At 42.4% G+C, this 19361-nt stretch overlaps 1 protein-coding gene across 2 annotated transcripts in view; it reads right to left on the reverse strand.

Moving 5' to 3' along the window:
• Positions 1-210: 210 nt before the first annotated feature.
• The window catches only part of CLN6 (CLN6 transmembrane ER protein), a 48766-nt gene continuing 29615 nt past the window's right edge, over positions 211-19361 (reverse strand). The window contains exons 4-7 of one of the 2 annotated variants that reach the window (XM_040414318.1): positions 18097-18285; positions 15251-15306; positions 6622-6744; positions 211-964 (exon numbers count right to left, since the gene is read on the reverse strand). In XM_040414318.1, coding sequence (XP_040270252.1) covers positions 694-964; positions 6622-6744; positions 15251-15306; positions 18097-18285 — 639 coding nt within the window. In that variant the 3' untranslated portion in view covers positions 211-693. The remainder of the gene's footprint in view (positions 965-6621; positions 6745-15250; positions 15307-18096; positions 18286-19361) is intronic. The other variant, XM_040414319.1, reaches the window with a different exon arrangement.

Below are 19361 nucleotides of genomic sequence, written 5' to 3' on the forward strand. Positions count from 1 at the left end.
GTAGGGGTTAACAAGAGCTAACTGCATCATCCTGGGAGATTCAGGTGCTTGACTGTCTCATGTGAGCTGCTGCCCTCCCACAGAAAGGGAAGTAAGATCTCCGGATGATAAAAAAAAAAAAAAAAAGTTTTAAATAAAGTAGAATTACCACCAATATAATAATTGGTTACCACACAACCAAAGACTCATAATGAAAGTAATACTTCACAATAAAAAGAAAATATAACTTTTATTCTGAAATACCCAACCACATAATTGCAGACATTTCGGACCTCTCTTATCTACAGTCATGTCGGATGGGTAACATTTCCTCGCTCTGCAGCATATCCGCAACTGATTGTCTGAATTTAAGATCCAAATCTACTGGACCAGAGCAGATTGCAGTCTAATATAGGAGTGACATATCTTGCCCTGCGAAGGGTATTTTGGTCTATACCACCATTCTTGTAAAAGTCTGGTACTGTATTAGAGAACACAGTGGCTGAATATAGCAGTTGCCATATACTAAAATAGAATTATTCTGCATTAAAAACAGCCAAGTCTACTGTGGTAAGAAGAAAACATGCTCTGCTCTTCTTAATCCCACTCTATTCAGGAAACATAGGGTAAAGTGATGGAAGTCTACGGCAAGTTCCGTTCCTACAAGTGACTACAAAAGGAAGAGAAGATTTCAGTTCCTTGCCAGCTCCAACCTCAGTGCAAGCTGTTGATGTGCAGCGTATAGAAGGCCCAGGGCTCGGGAATGTATATTACTCCAGGGTATTTCTTGCGCAGAATTTTGTCATTCCATAGCCATACGATCCAGACTGCTATGAGGAAGAGTGTGACGGAAAATGAGAGTAGTAGGAAAAGGCCATTACTGTCCAGACGCAGCCCTTTACGTTTCTGGTGCAAGATGAGAGCAAGCATTGCAAAGAAAGTGAATATGAAGATGATAAATATTTGACCCTCAGTCACCAGGTACCTGCAAGAAAGGGTGACGTGTAAGACAACAGCTCGTTTTCTTCAGATTTATTTCACTGCTCCATGGTAGATCTCTTGGTGTGAAGCATACTCCAACATACCAGAAAATGCTACTGGTGGGAGTTTGGGTCTTAGACTTATATAATCCATGGAAGAAGTAATTGTTCCACTAGTCAACCATCATTTCATTTGGTGTAGATCCACCATCTCCACAAAATAGGGAAGAAATTAACCCTTTCAGGACCCTGCCATATTTCACCAGGCTGCTTTTTGGAAATTTGACGTGTCACTTTATGTGGTAATAACTTTGGAACGCTTTTACTTATTTAAAGAGGACCTTTGACTAGTTTAAAAACTAAAAACTAACTATATCAGTGGGCAGAGCGGCGCCCAGGGGTCCCCCTACACTTACTAGTATGTCTGGGCGCAGCTCTGTTCGCCCGGTATAGGCTCCGGTGTCTGCAGCTCCCTCTGTTGTACTGGGCGGAGTTTTTGTATTAGGGTTGCCCTTGCTGCAGCGCTGGCCAATCGTAGCGCACAGCTCATAGCCTGGGAGTCCCAGGCTATGAGCTGTGCGCTACGATTGGCCTTTAGTTATTTTGTTATTAGTTTAAGCAGACTGTGATTGTCTATTGTTGTGACTTAGATGAAGATCAGATCACATTTTATGACCAATTTGTGCAGAAATCCATATCATTCCAAAGGGTTCACATACTTTTTCTTGCAACTGTATAGATGAAATTTCAGAATTTCACTTTTTTGGCAGATTTTCCATTTTAATCTATTTTTTCCAGTAACAAAGCAAGGGTTAACCGCCAAACAAAACTCAATATTTATTACCCTGATTCTGTAGTTTACAGAAACACCCCATATGTAGTTGTAAACTGCTGTACGGGCGCACAGGAGGGCAAAGGAAAGAAATGCCTTATGGTTTTTGGAGGGCAGATTCCACTGGGATAATTTTAAGTTGCCATGTCACATTTGAAGCCCCCCTGATGCACCCCTAGAGTAGAAACTCCAAAAAAGTGACCCCATTTTGGAAACTACGGGATAAGGTGGCAGTTTTGCTGGTACTATTTTAGGGTACATATGATTTTTGGTTGCTCTATATTACACATTTTGTGAAGCAAGGTAACAAAAAAATAGCTACTTTGGCACAGATTTTATTTTTTACAATGTTCATCTGACAGGTTAGATCATGAGCTATTTTTATAGAGTTACCGACGCGACAATACCAAATAGGACTACTTTGTTTGGTTGTTTGTTTCAGTTTTACATAATAAAGCATTTTTGAAAAAAATGATTTGTTTGTGTCTCCATATTCTGAAAGCCATAGTTTTTTTTTTTGTTTTTTTTGGGCGACTGTCTTATGTAGGGGCTCATTTTTTTTAGGATGAGATAAAAGGTTAGATTGGTACTATTTTATGGTGCGTATGGCTTTTTGATCGCTTGCTATTACACTTTTTGTGATGTAAGGTGACAAAAAATGGCTTTTTGACACAGTTTTTTTAATTTATTTTTTATGGTGTTCACCTGAGGGCTTAGATCATGTGATATTTTTATACAGCAGGTCGTTACGGATGTGGCGATACCCAATATGTATACTTTTTTAAATTTATTTATTTTTGAAACAAACAAAAAAAATCATGTTTTAGTGTCTCCATATTCTGAGAGCCATAGTTTTTTTGTTTTTTTTTGCCAGATTGTTTTATGTAGGGGCTGATTTTTTTGTTGGATGAGGTGACGGTTTGATTGGTACTATTTTGGGGGGCATACGCCTTTTTGATCGCTTGGTGTTGCACTTTTTGTGATGTAAGGTGCCCCAAAAAAAAAAAGGTTGTTTTAGCACCGTTTTTATTTTTTTTTATTTTTACAGCGTTCAGGTGAGTGGGTGGATCATGTGATATTTTTATAGAGTCGGTCGTTACGGACACGGCAATAACCAATATGTCCGTTTTTCTTTTTTTTATATTATTTTACAATTTTGTGTTTTATTTTGGGAAAGGGGCTTTTTTTATTTGAAACTTTATTATAATTTTTTTACTTTTTAATTTTTGTCCCACTCTGGGACTTCAACTTCTGGAGTCTGATCCCCTCTGCAATGCATTACAATACATCCTAAGGGGATGGATCTCACAGGCTTCCGTAGAAGGCAAGCCCCGATGCCTATGGAAGGCTGCCTTCTCTGCCATCGGGTCCCCGTCACTGCAGCGCGGGGACCCAATGGAGATGCGGAGGGCACCAGTACCCTACGCAAACCCTCTTGCATACCACGGTCAGCTTTGACGCGGTATACAAGGGGTTAATACGCCGGCATCAGTGTTTTCATAGATGCCGGCGTATGCAGCAGGGGCCTGGCTGTCAGTGACTGCCGGGTCTGTGCCGCTGATTGGGTGGGCGCAGCGCATGTACGGCACTGGTCCTTAAGTCACGTCCACCAGCACCATACATGTACGGCGAGGGTCCTCAAAGGGTTCGAGGTTTTCTGAGAGTTTAATACTGATGACCTATTCTTAGGACAGGTCATCAGTATCTGATTGACGGGGATCCGAAACCCCTGCTGACCAGGTGTTTGAGGAAGCTGTGGCGCTCACCTCCTTGCGGTTCCATCCATTGGTATTGCAGTGGAGGCCAATTCACTTGAATGGGACTGAACTGCACCTTTGCAAAGTGAACGATGAACGAGACATCACTGGCTCTAGGAAGAGGCTGCAGCGCGCAATTTGCAGTCCCCAATGCATGGGCCCCATCCGTGCCGCAGCCGCGACGGATCCAGACCCATTTAACTTGAATGGGTCCGTGATCTGTCCGCACCGTAAAAAAAAAAAAACAAGTTCTATTTTTTTTGTGGTGCGGAGGCACAGACAGAAAACACAAGGAAGTGCTCTGTAGTGCTTCCGATCCGTGCGTTCGTTCCGCACCTCCTGGATTGCGGACCCATATAAGTGAATAAGTCTGCATTAGTGGTGCGGGGTGCACACGGCTGGTGCCAGTGTATTGCGGACCGTGTGCATGAGGCCTAAATATGCATTCCAAAGCCAACATTCTCTCTGTGTGTAGTAATAGCATTTTTTTTTTTTTTTCGAGGCAAATGTAAGTACTTAATCCTGAGGATACTGGAAAGGCCAGAGCCAAAATTCTTCCTATCCACTCCTAGTATTTTGGAAAACCCGGTTTGGTAACAAGACAATATAATAATGAAAATATAGTCAATAATAATAATCTATTCATTTCCAATGTATCCAAACTCAGGATCCAGAACATTGTAATGAGAAGAGCTTTAGACTAATCACCCCCCCCCCTAAGGGCCCGTTAACTCTGTCAATCCCAGTTATTCCTAAACTACCAACAGCTCCAAGGTGGACCTCAAATGGTGGAACAAAATGGTACGTTTTGTTTGCGTTTCAATGGGCTGATGACATATTCTGAGTGTGTTTTTGGGTTGTGCAACCAAGTATTGAAGTTGACAGACCATATATTACATAGGTAGTATTACAGTTTATAAATGGTCTAACATGATATGTGTAATTCACATGTATACAGCTAGCTCCATACATATATAGCATGCCCTATTAAATCATTTAGATGCTACTCATCGCTGCGCCACCCACAAAATTATAAGCTTTTTGGATTCTGAATTTGGAAACATGGACACCTAATGAACTGAATCTTAGAACAGATCTTCTGCATCTTTATTCTTGTATTGTTTCATTATTATTTAAACAGATGAGGGAAGTTTTGGCTCTGGCCTTTCTGGTATCCTTGGGTTACATAGTCACTGCTGTTTCACATGACTCTGCAAACATCAATAGCACAGGTGAATATAAGAAACTTTGTAATATGTTTTGACAGAAAAAAAAAAGGTTCCAGTTATCAGCTGCCTCTCACCTAACTAACTTTCTCTCTGAAATTTGTGATCAATCCATCTTGCTAAAACCAAGTGGACTGCCAGCTTAATGAAGGATCAGATTACATCATCTTGGAGGTCTATGGAGAATGGAAGGTGAGGAGCAATTACTAGCAGAGAAGCAAGCATGATTCCACAGCTAATGGTAAGTGTTATATCTCCACCTAAGTGTCTTATTCACATCTATGCTGCTCAGTACTTCTCTATGTCCTATATGGTGCTTCTGTGCTTCCGAGTGAGTAAGGCTACATGCACATGATACAATGGATCCGCAAAAAAAAGGATGCCATACGGACATCATCAGTTTTTTTTGCGGATCCACAATTTGCGGACCGCAAAACACATATGGTCGTGTGCATCTAGCCTAAGGCCGCATGTACACAACCGTGGTGTGTTTTGCGGTCCGCAAATTGCAGATCCGCAAAACACGGATGGCGTCCGTGCGCGTTCCACAATTTGCAGAACGGCACGGACAGTCCTTACATATAACTGCCTATTCTTGTCCGCAAAGCGCGGACAAAAATAAGACATGCTATATTTTTTTTGCGGGGCCACGGAACAGAGCAACGGATGCGGACAGCACACAGAGTGAATGAATGGGTCCACATCAGTGGCTCGGATGCGGACCAAAACAACGGCCGTGTGCATAAGGCCTAAGAGAGATAGGAAGCAGAATGTCCTGTCTCAATTTGTACTTTATGGGCAGATAGCATTACAGCTAGTCTTCACCCACCAGCTGAGAGACAACCAAGAATTAGAGATGTAGCCTGGAAAGGAGAAAAATGCTAAACAGATGCCTGATATAAGTCATAAAATGATTAGTGTTATTACTCATGTATACACATGTGGCAGCTTATTCTGAAAAGTCATATGAAACTACAGGTACACTTTAAGTACTCACATTTGCTGTGTAAAAACTGCTATGATAAGAACCTGTGAAGGGTCTGAAATGTGTAAGCAAGGATCTTGGTTTTGGGATGCACATTTTAAAGGCCATCTGTCAGCAGGTTTGTACCTATGAAACTGGCTGACCTGTTGCATGTGCGCTTGGCAGCTGTAGTCATCTGTGTTGGTCCCATGTGCATATGTTCCTGCATTGCGGAGGAACGGCGCTGCCATTACACCTAGAGGCTCTGCTCTCTCTGCAACTTCCGCACCCTCTGCACTTTAATTGAAAGGGCCAGGCAGTGAAAACCTCATCACGCCATGCCCTGTCATTCAAAGTTGGGATGGCACGGTGGTTGCAGAGAGAGCAGAGCCTCTAGGTGTAATGGCAATGCCCCCATTGCTCCTAGAGGCTCATTTGCACACATTGAAACTTCATTTTTCTCAGCAATGCGGGCACATATGTACATGGGACAAACACAGATGTCTTCAGCTGCCAAGTGCAAATATAACAGGTCAGCCAGTGTCATAGGTACAAAACTGCTGACAGATGCCCTTTAATGTTTCAAGGATTGTAATGTCTTTGGTGCTTATTATCCATCCAGAGGCTGACCTCGGGTTCTCTTTCTCTATGCACCTGCATCCATTCCTATGGATTTCTGCATCTCTATAGTCCACACTGTGGTGAGCTGATATACATCTTTGTTTTTGGATTTCCCACAAAATAGGGCCTATATATTTGTATATATTCTATAACCATTTATAAGGATGAGGAAGGAAACTTGTTTTAGAAAATGTATTGGCAGGAAAAAGTGGGAAGAGATGCATTGTGGGGCTTTCTAAACTCTGTTCCGCATGATACTTGCCAGTAATAGAGGCTACTTGGGAGCAGCAATGACCAGGCGGATAAAGGCATCTCACTTTCCCGCTTCAGAGTTGTGAAGCAACCAGAGAAGTAGATGAACAAGATGAGAAAAAATGGAATGTACCTGAGAAAATAAGAAGAAAAAAAAACCTATTAGAATGACGTTTATACACTTTTAGAAGGTGAAGGCTCTGCGCACAATTGTGATTTAAGGGAAGCCAACCCTGCTGCAAAATATTCATTTTGCCATAAATCTCGTAGCATCAATGCATGTACATTAAGGCTACATTCACACAAATGTATTTTGTTTCCGTGTCCGTTTCGTTTTGCGGATTGGATGAGGATCCATTCATTTCAATGGGTCTGCATCCATAATGTCCGTTCCGTAGCCCCGCAAAAAATATAGAGCACGTCCTATTCTTGTCCGTTTTGCGGACAAGGATAGGCATTGTTACAATGGATCTGCAAAAAATCTGATGCTACACCAATGTCATCCGTATTTTTAGCGGACCGCAAAATACATACGGTCGTGTGAATGTAGCCTAGAAGTGAAATTTTACAAAAGTAGTGTCATTTTAGCACAGCAGGGAAAAACGGTGAGCATGGCCCCAAGTGGAGTCTAAGAGATTTTAAGTTTACTACGAAAAACCATATTACTTACCGGTAATTTCCTTTTCATGAATCCTCCATGACGGCATACCATGAGAGATGACCCGCCTCCAACCAGGTAGGGACAGGAAGTATAAAATAGACCCTCCTCCAGCATATCCTCAGTGTCTTCTGGACCGACAGCCTAGAGAATCTATTCTTCAAATATAATGTATATGTATTTTATTTTTATTTTTTATTTTTTTGGGAGGGAAATCCCTGCCGTCATGGAGGATTCATGAAAAGGAAATTACCGGTAAGTAATATGGTTTTTCCCTTTCATCCTCCATGACGGCATACCATGAGATATATCAGATCAAAATTATTCTAGGGAGGGACGATGGCTTCTAAAACTCTCCTACCAAAGGAAAGCTCCTGCTTTGACCGCGTGTCCACTCTACAATGTTTTATAAAGGTGTGAGGGTTGGACCATGTTGCTGCCCTACAGATCTGTTCTATTGAAACATTAGCTCTTTCTGCCCATGAAGTAGAAATTGATCTTGTGGAGTGGGCTTTGAAATTCTTGGGTGGCGAAGCCCCCATAGAGTTGTAAGTTTCTAGTATCGCTGATTTGATCCATCTGGCTAAGGAGTCTTTTGTGGCTCTATGGCCTTTAAATTTTCCCTGAAACTGTACAAATAGATAATCTGATTTTCTGAAAGCCTTTGTGGCCTCCAAGTAGGTTGAGATGGCCCTGCACACATCTAGTTTGTGAAATCTTTCTTCACCTTCAGTTTTTGGATTGGGACAGAAGGAAGGAATCACAATCTCCTCCTGTCTATGAAAATTTGTAACTACCTTAGGAAGGAAGGAAGGAAGGAAGCATCCAACCTAAACACCATTCTGTCTGGAAATATCATGAGAAATGGCTCCACTATCTTCAGTGCCTGAATCTCACAAATTCTACGAGCTGATGTGATGGCCACCAAAAACAAAGCCTTTAGTGTGATGAATTTTACCGACACATCAGACAATGGCTCAAAGGGTGTAATTGTTAACCCTGAAAGGGCCAGATTAAGATCCCAAGGAGAAACATAAGGTCCAATAAAGGGTCTCAATCTATCTGCCCTTTTCAAAAACCTAATAATCCAAGGGTGGTCTGCGATTTTAATATCAAAGACCAAGCTTAGTGCTGATACATGCACCCTTAAAGTATTAGGACGCAACCCTTTATCAAACCCAGATTGTAGGAACCCTAACACCGTCTGAATGGAAAAAATCTGGCAGGAATTTTTAGATTGAGAACACCAAGCACAAAATTTTGACCAAACTCTGGAATAAATCTTAGAGGTCACTACCTTCCTGCTAGCCGCCATTGTATTTATTATATCATCTGAAAGGCCTTTGGATTTTAAGGTTAACCTTTCAGATTCCAGGCAGCCAGGTGTAGTTTTTCTACCCGGGGGTGACAGATTGGACCTTGGGCTAGAAGGTTCTTTGTCCAGGGGAGGATCCATGGACTCCCTAATGACAGAGTTTTCAACAGAGGGAACCATGATTTTTTCGGCCATAGTGGGGCTATCAGTATTACATGAGCCCTTTCTTGCCTGATCTTCCTCAATACCCTGGGAATTAATGCTAGGGGAGGAAATGCATATGCTAGGTCGAAAATCCCACTTTTGTGCTAGCGCATCTACCCCTATGTTTCTGTCGAATGGATTTAAAGAGAAGAACCTCTCGAGCTTTGAATTTTGTGCTGTAGCGAAAAGGTCTACCTGCGGAATCCCCCACATTGAGGTTATATGGGAAAAAACCTGTTTCTCCAGACTCCACTCTGTGGATTTTAGAGGAACCCGACTTAAGAAGTCCGCTTTTACATTCAAAGATCCCTTGAGATGTACTGCTGAAAGGGAATTTACGTGATTTTCTGCCCACGAAAAAAATAATTCCCCCAATTGGCCCAGACTCTCGCTTCTTGTTCCTCCCTGATGATTTAGGTAGGCTACTACCATAGTATTGTCGGATCTTACTGGTATATCCTTCCCTATTGTCTCCTGAGACAGGGCTTTTAATGCTTCCCAAACCGCCCAGAGTTCTCTCTGGTTTGAGGATTGACTCATCTGATCCATGGACCATCGTCCTTGGCAGGTATGGAGGGAGCAGTAAGCTCCCCACCCCAACAGACTTGCGTGGGTGGTGATTGTCTGAATCTGATCGGGAAACCACTGTACTCCTTCTCTTAGGTGGTCTGGGTTTAACCACCACTGGAGGGAGTTTTTTACCCAAGGAGGAATAGGAATTATCAGATCTAAGGCCTCCTGTTCCAACCTCCGAGAATCTACTGCTGCAAAGTGCGAGTGTGGAATTGGGCCCATTTCACTGCAGGGATGCACGATGTTAGGGAGCCTAACAGTCTCATGCTTTCCCTGACAGAACAACTTTCCATCTCTGAGAATCTTGATACTTTTTTTTTTTTTTTTATTATTTCTGATACTTTCTCGGCTGGAAGAAACGTCTTTTGAAGTATCGAGTCTAGGCATACTCCTAAAAAAAAACTAGTCTTTTTGAAGGGGAGAGTTTTGACTTTTCCCAGTTTACGATCCACCCTAATTGGGACAGAATCTGACATGTTTTTGATATATTTATCTCTAGATCTTCCTCTGAGTTCCCTACCAAAAGAAGGTCGTCTAAGTCGAGTATTATTAAGATATTCCTTCTTCTTAGATGTGCCATGACCTGAAACTGAAAGTGACACAGTCTTTTCCCCAGAAGTACTGCAAACTGCAGATACTTCTGGGCTTCTTTGCATATAGGTACATGGTAATATGCGTCTCTTAGATCTATGGATGCTAAGAAATCGCCTTTTTTCAACAAGTTTATGGTTGACCTTAGGGTTTCCATCTTGAACCTTTCGTATCTTATGAATTTGTTCAATTTTTTAAAGTTTAGGATCAACCGGAACTTCCTGCTGGGTTTTTTCACCAAAAACACTGTTGAGTAGTAACCTTTCTCTTGTTGAGAATAGGGTACTGGAATAATGGCTCTTTGGGACAAAAGATTTTGGACACCCTCCTTGAGAGATTCCTGAAGGAGGGATGTTCTTTGGATGGGTGTTACCCTGAAAAAGTTTTCTGGGGGAAGAAAACGGAATGAAATATCTAGACCTTCCGCTATGATGTTTAACACCCATGTATTCTGGGTGATATTTTTCCAGCTTTCTAGAAAAAATTGTAGCCTTCCCCCCACTTGAATCTTGGCGTCATTGCTTAGAAGCTTCCGTATTTTTGGGGGTGAACATGAACCCTCTGTTCCTTCCCATATTTAGATTTTTCCCTTTTGACCACTGTCCTCCTCTATCTGTTCTTTTAGACTGAAAGGGACCCCTTTTCTTTGCTTTAGAAAACAGAAATTTTCTTTTGTTTGTTTCCTTTGGAAAGGATTTTTTTTAAATCCGCTGCCTTCTCTAATATGGATTCCAAGTCCTGTCCAAACATCAAATTGCCTTGAAAAGGTAAATTACATAATTTTATTTTAGATGCAACATTTCCATTCCAGGATTTTAACCATAGGGCCCTCCTAGCTACTACTGCTAGACTAGAAGCTCTGGCGGCTATCCTAACTGACTCCGCTGTTGCGTCAGATAAGAAGTCTACTGCCTTTAATAAAAGGGGGAAGGAATCCTCTAGGGTATCATAAGGTCTCCCTTCCTTAAGTAGGACTTCCAACTGCTGTAACCACTTTTTTTTAGAGACCTTGAAACTGAAGTGGCAGCTAAATTGGGTTTAAATACAGCCATAGCAGCTTCCCAGACTTTTTTTTTAAGTGGAATCTACTTTCTTATCCATGGGATCTTTTAATGATCCCATATCTTCAAAGGGAAGAGAATTGGATCCCTTAACTAATTTTGCAAGGGAAACATCTACTTTAGGGCAAGAGGTTAACAGAGTTTCATCCTCCTCATTAAAGGGAAACCTACGTCTCATGGTTCTGGAAATAAAAAAATTTCAATCAGGAGATTTCCATTCTCTTTTAATCATATCTAACTATGAACTTTTTATGAACTGGAAAGACCCATTTTTTCCTGTGCTCGAGCCCCCCATACATTTAGTCTTGAACAGACCTATGAATTTTTTCGTCGGACAGATCCATAGTCGTCCTAATTGCTTTAATCAACTCGTTTGTATCTTCTGAAGAAAATAGAAAACTTCTGAATTCTGTGTCTGAGCCTGAAGAATCAATGGAACCATCACTATCTGAGTGAGAATCCTGATCTGAGTTTGAGGAAACCGATTCGTAATTTTTACCCCGCGACTTAGTTTTATGTACAGTCGGGTTAGGGTTCGATGTGGACTGTTCTGCAAACACTGACCGCATCTCCTCTCTAATCAAACATCTCTTAGTTCATCTCTAATGGATGGAACTAAATCTCTGGCCATGTTAGCCGTGCAAGTTTTACAGAGCTTTTTGGACCCTTCTGTCAATTTTGTCAACTCACACATTCTTTAGTATTAAGAGAGGATTTGGTTTTTTTAACCCCCTCTTTTTCACTCTATCAGCATACATTAAAGAGAGGGAGAGAAGGTGAGAAAGAGAAAGAGACAATAATGGAGGAAGACATTAATAAGGTAACAAAAAATGCCATAGTCTTCCCTCCCCTTGGATGAGACTTACTGCAGCTTCACCCCCAGAAGTCTCCATCTGTCCTGTCGCTATGTCCGACATTTTGCAGCTCTGCATCCCTCTCTTTACCTTCAGACCTCAGATCAGTGGACGACCTCCGTCTTGATCTGTCGCGCCGAATTAAGCTCCGCCCCCTATGGACGTCACGCAAAACCGGAAGTTCCCTGTGGAACGCATCGGCACTTCCGGTGACATCATCGCTAGGCGCCAGAGGAAGCGCTGTGATGAGGAGTGTCCGGTCAGCACATGGCCCCTCCAAGCCGGCGCAAGCAAGGAGGTAAGGAGCAAGATACTTACTTACACTTCCAGCACCAATATAACTCCAAAATAGGAGGTTGGTGCTGCCTGCCCCCTCATGTGCAACAAAAAGGCATTCCTTGATTTCCCCCACCTCTGCCTGCTTACACAGAGGTGGACCCATAGCAAATGCCATGAGTATTGACCCATCTCCCACCTGGAGGGACAGGAAGACACTGAGGATATGCTGGAGGAGGGTCTATTTTATACTTCCTGTCCCTACCTGGTTGGAGGCGGGTCATCTCTCATGGTATGCCGTCATGGAGGATGAAAGGGAAAATATAAGATGAATTATCTGGTTTCCTTCAGTTAAAGGGGGTATATGAGTAGAAAACCCTGTCTGATTCCTTCTAGTAAATGGGGCCGAGGTGTAATACCAGACACAATCCGTGGAATAGCAGGGTATGGTTTCTAGAATAAAACAGCCATGTTTTTCTCTTGTATAACCTTGTTAAAGCGGTTTTCTGCCAATCAACTGTGCAGCGGCCTCCTCACAGCTTACCAAGCACAGCGCCGTCCACTGTATAGCGGCTGTCATTTGATATTGCACCTCAGCCCCACTCACTTCAATGGGGCCTTGTGACCGATGAACGTGACATGACTGACCTAGGGTAAGCTGTGGGGACGCTGCAGTCTCTTCAGGCAGCTGATGGCGGGGGTGCTGGGAGTCTGACACCACCGAAGAGAGACTTAAGACTTATCCTGAGGATAAATCATCAGTATTAGGGCTCATGCCGTAGCCATTTTTGCAGTCCACAAATTGCAGATCTGTAAAACACAGATACCGGCCGTGTGCACTCTGCATGTTGTATAATGGAACGTCCTGGACTCAATAGAACAGTCCTATCCTTGTCCGTAAGGCTACTTTCACACTAGTGTTTTCAATTCCGCTATTGAGATCAGTCATAGGATCTCAATACTGGATGAAAACTCTTCAGTTTTGTCCCCATTCATTGTCAATGGAGACTATACTGAACTGAGTGAAACGGAATGCACCAAAATGCATTCCGTTCGGTTGCGCTCCCATTGTGGACAGAATAACGCTGCAAGCAGCGTTTTTCTGTCCGCGATGTGGTGCGGAGCAAGACGGATCCGTCCTGACACACAATGTAAGTCAATGGGGACGGATCAGTTTTCTCTTACACAACAGAAAACGGATCCGTCCCCCATTGACTTTCAATTGTGTTCAAGACGGATATTATTATAACGGAAGCGTTTTTGCAGTTCCATGATGGATCTGCAAAAAACACTAGTGTGAAAGTAGCCTAAAATGGACAAGTAAAGGACATGTTATATATTTTTGCAGATGCCATGGAACGGACATACAGATGCGGACAGCACACAGTGTGCTGTCCACATCTTTTGCGACCCCATGGAGGTGAATGGATCCATATCCAACCTGAAAAAAAGCGGACTGGATGCAGACAAAAAATATGTTTGCGTGCATGAGCTCTAATACACTTGGACAACCCCTTTAACCACCTAATTGTTCTGCCCGAGCTAGGCTCGCGCAGAAGTGGAAGGGGAGCTGCTGATATCTTAAAGGGTAAGGTAGCAGCTAGAAAAATTGAACTGGTCTTGTTTGAAAACATTCCAGGCTTGCATACAAGACGAAAATGACAGCATTAGGGTCCATTCACAAGTCCGTAGGATCCACAAAACACGGACACCGGCAATGTGCGTTCCGCATTTCGCGGACCGCACATCGCCGGCACTATAATAGAAAATGCCTTTTCTTGTCCGCAGTTAAGGACAAGAATAGAAAAAATATTTTATTTTTGGGGGGGAACGGAAGTGCAGATCTGGACAGCACATAGCATCCGTTCCGGCCCCATTGAAAATTAACGGGCCCCCAAAATCCAGAACAGATCCAGAAAAAAAAAATGTGGACGTGTGAATGGACCCTTAGCCCAAGATAAACAGGAGATATCACTGTTAGAAATCGAGACGGGAATAATCACAGGTAAAAACTGCTTTTATGTTCACTTTCAGCTGAATTCACTGCATCCTGATTTCTAACAGTAATATCTTCCCCTGTACTAAAAAGATAATGGCTGGTATTCTAGTATTGTTTGAAATCTTAGAATGCCACCTTTCAAACATCTCTGCTGCCAAACCAGAGATCTGGGCAGCTAAAGCAGCCCCCCCCCCCCCCCCCCCTTTAGTCTGAAGGAGTATGAGGGAGCAGTTGCAGAGCTGACAGCCTGCAGGAGGAAAGGAAAATAGTAAAAAATAAAAAGAAATGTGGCATTATCATCATTGTGGTGATCCACATAATAAAATTATGTTATTTTTACCACACAGTGAACACCGTAAAAAAAAAAATCACAAAATAATGTTAAAATTGCTGTTTTTTTTTATTTTTCCCCCCTAAAAATAAAATAATACAATTTTATTTACAACACTATATATACCTCAAAATAGTTCCTAAAAAAAACTACAACTAATCCCGCAAAATAAAAATAAAAAGTTTAGAAGAAAAAATTAAAAAGTTATGACTGCTAAAACACAAAGGGGGAAAATATTATTGGTCTTTAAGTCTAAAATTAATTATATCACTAAGGGGTTAAAAAAAAAATCCAATAGTGTCCCCCGAGTTGTGCGCCAACCAGATTTACTGCAGACACATTAAAAATCTACAATAAAAAAAGTGACATTTTTGGGAGGGTTTTTCCAATTTTAATGTGACTGTTAGGAGGTTAAAGAGCATTTGTCGCCAGATGAATACCTTTCAAATAGGGGTGATCTTCAAATTGCAGGAGGTGGGAAATTACCTCTGCTATTTAAAACTGTGGGCATGTGAGCTTCTCTCAGCACTTCTTATTGACCCGCTCATATGGGGGTCTATATGGGCTGCACACCTAGGAAAATAATGACATTCAAAGTCCTCTGCTACATATATGAATGAGTGCTCTGCTCTGTATCCCCCAATGAACATACACCGTCTTGGGAACATGGCACATGCTATGGTGTAAAAACATACTGGTCTGCCACTTGGCGGTAAGCCAGTATTAATAAAGGAGCTTTAGTATATTTAGTGACACAAACATTATTTAAATTCTTACCACATGGAATGACCCAAGTACTCATCATAGTAGTACAACAACTCAAAGGAGTCGACCTGTAACAGGAAAGAAGCAAGTATGAGGCAAGACGCACTAAAGACAATAGACTAAAGCAAAGGCTGACGGGCCTGATCCCATTATGCAATCAATGCAACCCAGACATCAAGTGGGCGATGCCTACAGTGAGCTTAAAATGGCTAAAGGGGCTGTGCCAAGTCTTAAAGTTATCCCCTACCCATAGGAGGCTCGGTGCACATACATCCGGTGCGTCCGGACAGTTTTATTTTTGTGGAACTGGACACAACTGATATACACTCACCTAAAGAATTATTAGGAACACCATACTAATACGGTGTTGGACCCCCTTTTGCCTTCAGAACTGCCTTAATTCTACGTGGCATTGATTCAACAAGGTGCTGATAGCATTCTTTAGAAATGTTGTCCCATATTGATAGGAGAGCATCTTGCAGTTGATGGAGATTTGAGGGATGCACATCCAGGGCACGAAGCTCCAGTTCCACCACATCCCAAAGATGCTCTATTGGGTTGAGATCTGGTGACTGTGGGGGCCATTTTAGTACAGTGAACTCATTGTCATGTTCAAGAAACCAATTTGAAATGATTCGAGCTTTGTGACATGGTGCATTATCCTGCTGGAAGTAGCCATCAGAGGATGGATACATGTTCTCATTCTGTTTACCCAAAATTCGGACTCTACCATTTGAATGTCTCAACAGAAATCGAGACTCATCAGACCAGGCAACATTTTTCTAGTCTTCAACAGTCCAATTTTGGTGAGCTCGTGCAAATTGTAGCCTCTTTTTCCTATTTGTAGTGGAGATGAGTGGTACCCGGTGGGGTCTTCTGCTGTTGTAGCCCATCCGCCTCAAGGTTGTGCGTGTTGTGGCTTCACAAATGCTTTGCTGCATACCTCGGTTGTAACGAGTGGTTATTTCAGTCAACGTTGCTCTTCTATCAGCTTGAATCAGTCGGCCCATTCTCCTCTGACCTCTAGCATCCACAAGGCATTTTCGCCCACAGGACTGCCGCATACTGGATGTTTTTCCCTTTTCACACCATTCTTTGTAAACCCTAGAAATGGCTGTGCGTGAAAATCCCAGTAACTGAGCAGATTGTGAAATACTCAGACCGGCCGGTCTGGTACCAACAACCATGCCACGCTCAAAATTGCTTAAATCACCTTTCTTTCCCATTCTGACATTCAGTTTGGAGTTCAGGAGATTGTCTTGACCAGGACCACCCCCCTAAATGCATGGAAGCAACTGCCATGTGATTGGTTGACTAGAGAATTGCATTAATGAGAAATAGAACAGGTCTTTCTAATAATTCTTTAAGTGAGTGTATGTGTATGAGCACTTGTCGGGCGACTAGACTGACCGCAACGGACAGAAAAAAAAAAAAAAAAAAAGCAGCATGCGTCATTTTTCTGTCTGGTTCTATTTTACACCTGGCATCACAAAGTACAGGAAACTACAGGATTAGTTCCAGCTTTGCCTCTGGCATTTTCTGCACCACGCCCAAGGGAAGTTAAACTGGATCACCAGATGTAAAGAGGACCTAAATGATCAGTGGAAGTCCGACTGCCTTCCCTGTCAAGATGGAGTGACAGGTTGAGCATGCGCCCTGATGCTCCATTTATTCTTGGCATAACCCCTTAGGTTAGAATAGTGGGCGAAGAATATAAGCACTGCAAATCATACTTATTGATGCCAGGTAAAATAGCCGCCAAAAGTGTCAATTAATGAGAAACAGTTTTATTTTTTCTAGAATTAATAGTAAGGGCGAATACAAGAGACTTTGTAATATATGTCATCACAGAAACATGCTTTCTTCGCCTCTTATCGGGCTCCTCTCCTGCTCCCCCTCCTCTTCACTAACGCTCAATTCACTGCTCAGATCAGTCTTCACTAGACAGGCTGCCTGCTCACTGAAGGATCAGATTTCATAGAAGTCTATACAGCGGAAGAAGGGAGGGGCTACTCGAGATAGGCAGAGGGACAGACAAAGAGACTGCTGCTGGTTTATATTAATTCGCTGTCTTAGTTACTTAACTATTGTATTTACATCTAAACTGTGCAGTACTGCTGTATAATGTCTTCTACTCCAGCTGCTACTTCTGAGGGTGTGCTACAGAGAGGTAGAAAGCAGGACCCCGTGTTGCTCCATGTATTGTGTGTGGGCAGACATGATCCCAGCTAGTCTACACCCACCAGCGCAGGATTATTCCTCACATATACCCACATGGCAGCTTATTCTGAGATACCACCTGAAACAACAGTTACACGTTAAAGGTTATGTACACCTTTGGAGGCAATTCTTTAAAATTATTGCATTTTACTCATTTTAAGCCAAAACATTTTTTTTTTTAATTGGTCTTTATTAAAAATATGGTTTCTATTTTTCTGTACAGAGCTGACATGCTCTTGTAGCAGCATTTGGATTTTCTGTCTTTTCCATCAGACCAGGAGAAGATGGACTCCTTATCTCTGCTCTCTGACCTCCTAAAAACTCATTATAGCTCAGTTCTTATCTCACTGATAAGAATGTGGCTTAAATAAGTGTTTATGACCTCTTAGTAGTTTAGAGAGGAGGTTTATTAGATGACCGGCACAAAGTAAAAGTACCAGTTACACAGCTAGAAAAACAGTTAACCCTTTGTGACAGGACAGCTCAATATTTTTAATAAAGGCCAATTGAAAAAATTATTTTATCCAAAAATGCAATCATAAAAAATACAAAAAATAGCCTCTTAAGGTGTACATAGTTTTTAAGTGTTTCGTCACCTCCCGTATAAGTGCTGTGAAACCCCACTCCCATTTTCTCACCAGGGTGGGGGGCTGTAGATTCTGCATAATTGGGTTGTCCCGCACAGACAGGTGAAGCTGGTATCCGCTGAAGATCAATCTGTGATTGACAGAATCTCCCACCAGGTGGATACTTGCCCCCATGACAAACGTCATAATGCTGATGTAGACCACAGAGTTAGGGAGGGTCTTCGGAGATCTTTCTATCAACTGGAAAAGACACATGAAAAGCTGGAGTATTATATTTCATTTCAAGTCACTCAAGATATTTTTCAATCTTACCTACCACTGAATCATGTGATATGAAAGCGGTTTTCCAGGAATAGAATACCGATGACCTATCCTCAGGTTATGTCATCAATGTCTGATCTGTGGGGGTCCGACACCCGACACAGCCCCCGACCAGCTGTTTGGAGAGGCACTGCAGCCTCCTCACAACATACCAAGAACAGCACCATACATTGTATAGTGGATGTGCTTGGTACTGCAGCCCAGGTCCATTCACTTGAATGGGACTGGGTTGCACATAGGCCATGTGACCAACGAATGTGATGTCACTGGCCTAAGAGGAGGCCGCAATGCTCATGATGTGACGAGTCCCTTCAAACAGCTGATCGGTGGGGGTCCTGAGGATAGGTCACCATTATGTTACTTCTGGAAAAGCCCCTCTAAGGTGATGCTATGCACAGATTAAACTGGGGAATTGCATAAATAGCAACTTTTTTAATAGGTAATTATTGGACTTTCTCACTGAAATACTAACACAGACTGTGACTAGTGTAAGGCCTCATGCACACGACCGTGTCCATACTATGTTCTGTAACCCCGGATGCGCAATATGGACACCTTCTGTGTACAATACGCATTTTTCTCACTCCCATTACTAGAAATAACTCTTCTTGTCCGCAATACAGACATGTTCTATTATTTGTGGAACAGACACAACGATGCAGACAGCACACAGATGACATCCATGTGCCGCCTGGTTTTTTTTGTTTGCTTTTTGGGTGTCGGACCCGCGCTGATCTGATACTGATGACCTATCCTGAGGACAGGTCATCAATATTAAAATCCCGGAAAACCGCTTTAAGAGAAAGCTGTATTCTGAGGACGCCTGAATTCCCCACTGCCCTTTGCGTACTTTTACACTAGCGTTGGAACTGCCTGCCAGATTCTTCTGTTGCTGGAACTGCCTGCCGGATCTGGAAATCCATATGCAAACGGATATCATCCGTTTCCGGATCCAGATCCGTCTGGCAAATGCATTGAAAACCATATTACATACC

Source organism: Bufo bufo, chromosome 1 (genome assembly GCF_905171765.1).
Source record: "Bufo bufo chromosome 1, aBufBuf1.1, whole genome shotgun sequence".
In the NCBI taxonomy this organism is placed as follows: Eukaryota; Metazoa; Chordata; class Amphibia; order Anura; family Bufonidae; genus Bufo; species Bufo bufo.